Source organism: Silene latifolia, chromosome Y, assembly GCF_048544455.1.
Source record: "Silene latifolia isolate original U9 population chromosome Y, ASM4854445v1, whole genome shotgun sequence".
Taxonomy (NCBI): domain Eukaryota; kingdom Viridiplantae; phylum Streptophyta; class Magnoliopsida; order Caryophyllales; family Caryophyllaceae; genus Silene; species Silene latifolia.
The window spans coordinates 40615066-40623617 of record NC_133538.1 but is presented as its reverse complement, the minus strand read 5'-3'; the positions used below and the strand labels follow the sequence as shown (position 1 = coordinate 40623617).

The following is an 8552-nucleotide window of genomic DNA, read 5'->3' as shown; positions in this document are numbered from 1 at the left end:
TGACTATCTATATAACGTAACTCCTCCCTACTGCAACAGGGCATCGAATTAATTAGGGTTCAAAACACGGAAGCTGAACTTTTGATTATTTCATTAGCTTAGATTATTCTTTCGTCAATAAAGTTTTCTTTTGCATTGGGTTTGATCTTTTCTCTTCAATCCTTTACGGTATTTCTCTGTTCCATTATTCAGTTTCGTTGCTTTCATTCATTCATAGATTAGAATTGCTAGGTTAGATTTCCCAAAGCCAATTTATCGTTTCATGATAGTTATTTAATTAGTTAGTTTAATTATGAATTCGTTTGATTTATTTGTTAATTTTATTGCTGTTATTATCATCATCATGAGTAGCTAAACCCTTTGTGCTAGAATGTAGGGGACCTGTAGCGTACGCGGCATAGAAATTCGTAGACCTGAGTCGCGCCATGGTCGATCGACTGCCTACCCTGGTCGATCGACCGGCTCACGTGAGATCAGTTTCGTTTTAATTAATTTAATTGCTATATTTGACGAATCGAGTGCACGCGACTAGTTGAATGCTTAGGAATTGACCGACCCGATAAGATCGAAAGATAGGGGGGGAAATAGACTACTTAATTAAGATGACTAAATTAATAAGATCTAATCTAATTAGAAAGTAAAATTAACAAATATGGGTTCACTGGGTGCAGCAAAATTATCTAAAGGGATAGGATTGGATAGAGTACAGTCCATCTGCTAATTCAAGCTGGGTCCGGAGGAGGATCTGCAAGGTAAAACAAGATATTGCTCATGGGTATGTGGATGGAAAATGAGTTATTCAGGTAACTGGTTACACTCCTGCAGAGTGCTATGAATGGCTCAAGGAGACCAGACCTTCAGTTCAATGGAGTAAGGTGATATGGAATGCCTGGGTTATACCTAAACACCAGTTTATGGGATGGTTGGTTGCTCATGGGGCTCTGAACACTAATGATAAACTGGTGCAGCATGGTATGGAGGTCGATGACAAGTGCTACTTATGTGGACAGTCTGAGGAATGCTTAAACCATCTGTTTCTTGATTGTCTATACAGCAAGAAGGTTATTCATTCCCTGCAGAATGAGACCAGATGCCAGTTCCCTGTGAACAATGTGCTTGACTGGTGCGTTGCCAGGAGAGGTACCAAAGTTCAGCAGGGAGTACAGGCAGTTGTGGTGTTGGGAGCAATTTATCAGGTCTGGTGTCAAAGGAACAAATGCAAGATGGACAAGATGTTGGTAAGGCCAGAGAAGCTAACATTGTGTATCATGGAGGAGGTGAAGTCCAGGATTATAGGACAAGATAAGCTACAAATGAACTTGGCTGATTTAGATTGGTTGAAGCATATGAATATCATGTAATAGTAGCTTATTGAGAAAGGAACGCTTATAATTAACGTTTTTATATATATATATATATATATATATATATATATATATATATATATATATATATATATATATATATATATATATATATATATATATATATATATATATATATATATATATATATATATATTATACTCACATTACACCAAAAAAAAAGCAAGGAAGATGTATACCTTATAGTACTTGTTTTGATTTGAAAGTTGTGTATGAATGATTGATTTTGTTGTTGTTGGATTTTTTAAATTTAGCTTTGAAAAAAAAAGAGTAGAATTTGAATTAGAAATATGAAGAAGGAAAAGGTAAGAATGAATGAATGAGGGAGTTGGGTGAAAAATGTGAAATTGAGAAAGTGCGATAGTTGCTGGAAAATACGTCTTTTTGGACCGTGTACACATTTAATTAATTTTTCTAAAAACCGTTTCCAAAATTCATTTACGACAAAGCGATAATTGGATATAATAAAAACCGTCATAAAAAATCATTCGATAATACAATAATTAGTTATTGTAAAAAAACGTCGCCGAAATCCAATAACTATAAAACGATAATTTTATTATTTCAAAATCCGTCTCCAAAATACATTTCCGTTAAAACGATATTTATTTTTTAGTTAAATTAATTTGAAAGTCCAAGGGCAAAAAAAAATTGAAAAAGTAGCGGCATAACAAGTAAAATAGATCGCGTGATATAACAATTTTGATTTACCGAAGTTGACAAATTCCCAGAAGATCCAGGTTCACGCCTCCTCAAGAGCACAATATTGTGGAGCATTCTTTGGCCTGAGTCCATGCCTTATAGACTTCGAGCCTGTCACCCTCGGGTGGCTTACCTGGGTTTACTCAGTGCACACCGAAAGTAGCGGCTGCGGTTCTCTCGTCACCCAAAAAAAAAAAAAAGAAGTCGACAAATTCCCAATACACATAGGTGTTGATTTACTATATGAGTTTTTTTTTGTCAAAAACTACCTTATATCTAGAGGTATTTTTTTTTGGTAAAATGTGAGTATGTATATTAAATATCAAAAAATAAGGTACATATGTCTATCAAGCATCATTGATTGTCTATTATATATAATTCCTTGCTTTATAACCAATCTAAGTCCGTCTTTGTGATTATTCTAAAATCTCTTCCTTGTAGTCTTGCTTTAATCTCCTCAATAACTTAACTGACTACTCTTTTAGGCCTTAGCAATATCCCCTCCATTCTGCTTTTGTTCCTCTGCTCCCAAACTTTATACACAATTCCCCACAGCAAAGCAAGCTGCACCCCCTTTTACAGATTTGTACCTGTCCTCTGAGTGCACCAGTCTAACATATCAGTGACAGGAAATGCAATCTTCATCCTCTGACTCACCTCCTGCACGACCCCTCTGCTGTATATGCAGTCACATAGTAAATGGTCCAAACTTTCAGCAGCCTGATTGCACAAGAAGCAGTTGTCATCAACCTTCATTCCATATTTAATCAGTTTATCCTTAGTCCTCATAGCTCCATGTGCATATAACCACCCCACAAATTGATGCTTTGGTACCACTTGCTCATTCCATATCCATTTAGACCAAGTAACATCCGTTTTCCTATCCTTGAGCCATTCATAGCCCATAGCAGGAACATACTTGGACTGTGCAGTCCATGTGCCATCATTATACCCAGGGAGCATCTCTTCCTTAACTTTACAAATCCTTCTCCAAACCCATTGGAGTTAGCAGAAGGTTTATAATTCAGCCAAGCCTTCCCTTTTAGGTAGTTCTTATGTGCCAACTTCACCCAAATTGAATCCTTCTCTTCTATTATCCAATGAACCAATCTGCCTATCATAGCCTTGTTCATAGTTTCCTGGTCTTTTAGCCCTAATCCTCCCTCTTCTTTAGAACAGCTCACTTTTTCCCAAGCTACCAGTGGTGCCCTCCTGTAATCAAAACTATTGTCCCATAAGAAATTTCTGCAAGTAGCTTCTATTCTACTGATGATTCCTTTTGGGAGCACAAACATTGAGGCCCAATATGAATGCAATGTTGAGAGCACTGACTTTACCAGCACCAGTCTCCCAGCATAAGAGAATTTTTTTTACCCCATAATTGTGTATTCTACTGCATATCTTTTCTACCAAGCACTCACAGTCATTTTTCTTCAGTCTTGTGGTCTGTATAGGCATCCCAAGGTATTTGAAAGGCAGCAGTCCCTCCACAAACCCAGACACTCTCATAATATCCTGTTTGATGTTCTCTGGTACTCCTTCGAAATAAGCATTCGATTTGGTAGCACTTACCTGTAGTCCAGATGCCTTAGAAAAGGTAGAAAAGGATCTTAGTAAGAGCATCATGGAACAGGCATCCCCTCTACTGAACAGGAGAACATCATCTGCAAACATTAGATTTGCCAGTTTGATTTCTTTGCATAGTGGGTGGTAGTTAAACTCATACTTCTCTGCTGCATATTTCAAAGTCCTGGTAAGGCACTCCATACATAAGGTAAAAATAAGGGGAGAAAGAGGATCCCCCTGTCTAAGACCTCTCTTACCTTGAAAATACCCAAACATGTCCCCATTTAGAGATAAAGAAAAGCTTGCAGTAGTGATACACTGCAATACCATCTCTTTAAAGTCAGTGGGGGAAGTTAAATGCATCTAGCAGCTGTTCAACAAAAGTCCATTCCACTGTATCATAAGCTTTTTGCAGGTCTATCTTGAACATACACCTAGGAGTAGCATTAGGTCTTTCATAAAGTCTTATCAGGTCTTGGCAAATAAGAATGTTCTCCTGGATGCTCCTATTTTGAATGAAAGCCCCCTGGTTTTGATCAATGATGCTAGGCAAGACATCAGCTAATCTGGAACACAGCAGCTTAGAAATAATTTTGTAAATGACATTGCCGCATGCTATAGGACGAAACTGTAAAACACTCTGAGGTCTCTCACATTTGGGAACAAGTGTAAGGGTTGTAGCATTGATTTGCCTGAGAAGTTTCTTGTGAATAAAAAAATCTTGGACAGCAGTTACTATATCTCCACCTATAACACCCCAAGCATCTTTGAAGAACTTACTTGTGAAGCCATCAGGTCCAGGGGACTTGATGTCAGGAATTCCAAACAATATATCCCTTACCTCCTTACCAGTGACTGGTCTGCTCAGCAGGGTATGATGATCAGCATTACATCTGGTCCATTTCTCAATTATTCTCCTGTTTACCCTTTTTGTCTCCTTATTAGCTCCAAGCAGGCCCTGATAATATTCCAGAAAAGCATTATGTACCTGTTCTGGTGTATCACACAGTTTATGTAACACCCCCATACTCCAAGTGCCTTACCAGGACCACTCAGGTATAAGGATGCTACCATCTCGGTTACCCGAGGCATGATAATCATAAGACAATGAAGAAACATACTTTATTAAATAAGTTTTAGCGATTACATAACAAAACCAACCGTAAGCAAAATACAACAGTTCTCCAACTATAAACCAACTGAAAGGAACTGTCCTAACAAACACAGCGGAAGACTAAAGACTCAGATATGTGATGACTCCATCCCCAGCTAGATCCCACGCGTATCCAAGATATACCGCAAGCAACGCTCACCACCCCGAATGGATCACCACAATTTTTAAAACATTTAAACGGGTCGATACTAATCACACAATTCACTAAATATATATACAATAAGATAAACAACGGCTTACCTTAATCACACATACACAACCAACCAACTCCAATCATCTCAATCACCGATCGTCCACGGACCACCACCGCCGATGGGGGACCGCACTGCACCCACCAAATCCCGCTCCACATAGTGAGCGATAACCCCGTCCATTAATGTGCACATCCCTTCTGTGGCGGGTTCCACGAAGGGCGAAACTAGGGCGTGAAGCCACTCCCGCAAGTGACTCCACTCAGCCGAGAACGCATCTCGAGAACCATAGGCAACCAATCACAATCACAATATCAACAACCGTCTGAATCTATCAACAGTGTACAATCACAATCGCAGCCGTCACAATACAATTACTATATCAAACAATCAATCTCAACACATCAACAATCATCCCATTATGGGACTAATACTGAGTAGGAAATCCTACCTGGAAAGCACAATTATTAGACGGTCTCTACAGCTGTGTCAAAAAGCCTCTTCTATAAAACCTCCTCCCTCGACGCAAGGAACTCAACGGTATAACCAACGACGAGATCTGACCTTCCAAACTCCGGGTATTGCTAATAATGCGATTAGGATGAAGGACTTGCTTGCTTTCTCTCTTAAACAGTAATTTAGGTTTTGCAAAAGTGATTTAGAATAATGACGACAAACCTTATATACCTTAATCGCATAATTAACAAAACCCGAGAAAACTCCCCGTAAAACCGGCTACTCGATCGAGTACCCAAGTTACTCGATCGAGTACCCCAGCTACTCGATCGAGTACCCAACAGGCCAGAAACTATTTTAAAACACAACTCACCCTTACTCGACAGAGTAAGGCCTACTCGATAGAGTACCCCAAGACTTATAAATACGGAGTATTACAGTCTTCTCTCCTTAAAAGAACTTCGTCCCCGAAGTTCAATCCATACATAAAAACAACCATACTAACTCGGTCAAGACGCAACAAAGCTACTAAGAACTCAAAACAAAACCCCAACTTACAGAACATGAAACCATGAACTCTTAACACCAACTCTACCAACTATTCCTACCTCCACACCTCGCTCACGATGTCGTATCAACTACATCAGAAACCCTCCCGACACTAACTCCATACATAACCAACTACATAAACATCAAACGAAATGTTACATTCTACCACCCTTAAAAGGAACTTCGTCCTCGAAGTTTACTCACACTCATAACCTCATCATCCAACTGTCAACACTATCGAAGTATTCTCGCATTCCTAACATCGAACTACTACAAGCACGTCCATGACCTTTTAACACTATCAACCACAACATATACAAATCCATATCTTATGCTACACCAACACTCTACTTCCAAATATACTACCATATGTACAACCATCAAAATCTCTTTTATCGCATCCTACTCCTCTTAAGATAAATGTTACGTCCTCGTAACTCACTAATACTAAATCCTAGATATATCTTTTCATTATCCTCATCACCACCGCATGTCAAAGATAACTACCTAGAACCTAAACACTCGCCATGCACATATCCAAGGCTCTCTTACTTAAACAACTCTCATACTTCACTTCACTCGTCACACCACCTAACCTATACCACAAAATCCTTAACTTAATCCAAAACTTCACTTGTTCCCTATTACCGCAATATGACACACCTCTCTATATAAACTACATAAAACTCTTATCGTCAAAAGCATAACTCACGATCCACACTTGTTACGTACACTCACACTAGATCCTCAAGTTCTTTTCTTTATTACCGCAAAACTCATACAAAACTTAACATGGCACTAATTCCCGACACCCTACACTCTTTGTCCCAAAATCGATTATGAACCACTGCAGCATCCGGATCAATACAACACATGTTCCACCGATCACTTACCATGACTATGTCTAAAGCCTCATCTTAAAACAAGATCAAAAGTACTATAACAACTTCTGACGACTGTGTCCCATCAACAGAATGTCACTATACCATGACAACAACGAAAACATATACAACTCTCTTCATATCATACTCTACTCTCATACCAAAATCGAATCGGTAAGAAACATCAATAAACAAGACAACAACTGTCTATCTCGCACCAACCGAAACTCGCAGGAGCAACATCAAACAAAACAACAATCTATGTATAACTGGTATGTACTTTCGAAACTCGAATTATAAACATCCTGCCTACTCCTCCACATCCGGTGACGGCATCACAACACCGCCACCAATAGCCACACCGCAGTGCGAAAATACCCGCATCACAACACTAAATATCGTGCCCGGATCACCACCCGAGGCACCACAACCACACCGATAGACATCACAACTGCATACAATTCCCATAAACACTGACTCAGCATAACTTCTCAGACAAGAAAAATTTACTCAAATCCACTTTATTAAGTCACCACGCAACATATTATATGGATACACAAATAAGCATCTCATGAACATCATCTCTACCATTTCACGGAATACACATGTGTTATTAATACACATAAAATTATAACTAGCCATGTCAATTAATCAAATTATTACCTTTTTGGATATCATTCAATTAAGTTACCGTGCCCAACATATATATTACAGAACATTCATAAAACAACTTTATAATTATCACACCATACCACTTCTTGTGAGGTCAGAACCTCACACAAACATTTACACATAGCATAGACCCGTAATCACAATCAACTAGTCAATCCTGACCACGTAAGTTACCACTCGATAAAGGTTACCTGTCGCCCGAGTTTAACTCATATGCCCCTCATAACATATTCCCCCATTCGCACAACCATCACTTCCTGCCAAATATAACCATACCTTTACTATTCAACGATTAGCATCCGCCTCATCTAACCACATCTTATACCCTCTCACAATCATACACAACAATCAGGTCCCTACCAAATCAGCCTCTTTAGAATTGCTACCTTTCTAATATACCATCACTCTTAACCACTAGTGATAACACCACAATGCCACCACTGCTCGTATATCAAACTTCTTACACTCATATCAAAATAACATGGTTTTTCTCCTATTTTTGGTTAACATTCCAAATAACGAACATCAAACCCATCCACAAAATTACCTCAACATTATTCCCAATACTATCTTAATTGCATCATCATCTAACTCTCCACCAAAAATCTCGTATCGTGCAAATACTCCACCAACTTCATACTCCCTTAATTCCTCTAAACTCATGATTAATCATGTTGTCCTGACACTTCTGTATATAACCATTAACTTACTTACTCTTAACAGTATCATACATCTCGACGATTCCTTACTTTTATGTCACATAACTCCGGTGAACATTTTTCTCAACTTACTTTTATCCTTCTTTTCTCTTTATACTCAACAATACCATCTAATAGTTCAACTCCTTATTACTTCTATCTAATTCTTTAGTGCTCCGGTTACCTTCTCATTCCACCAAAGCTCAAATCCCATTATTTCATGTCGATATCATCTCACTCTTTCTTACCATGGATCTTCTCTTATTATGTTATCGCTC

At 38.6% G+C, this 8552-nt stretch overlaps 1 protein-coding gene across 1 annotated transcript; it reads left to right on the top strand.

Moving 5' to 3' along the window:
• Nucleotides 1–652: 652 nt before the first annotated feature.
• On the top strand, nucleotides 653–1361 carry LOC141627905 (uncharacterized). Its single transcript, XM_074441104.1, has 2 exons — nucleotides 653–703; nucleotides 804–1361. The coding sequence occupies exons 1-2, from the start codon at nucleotides 653–655 to the stop codon at nucleotides 1359–1361; spliced, it is 609 nt and encodes a 202-aa protein (XP_074297205.1).
• Nucleotides 1362–8552: the final 7191 nt, after the last annotated feature.

What these genes read in the sequence shown, in the direction of transcription:
- LOC141627905 (XM_074441104.1), top strand. Translation starts at nt 653, where the DNA reads ATGGGTTCACTGGGTGCAGCAAAATTATCTAAAGGGATAGGATTGGAT. An exon ending in AAGGGATAGGATTGGATAGA is followed by an intron (nt 704 to 803) that starts GTACAGTCCATC and finishes TGAGTTATTCAG; the next exon opens with GTAACTGGTTACACTCCTGC.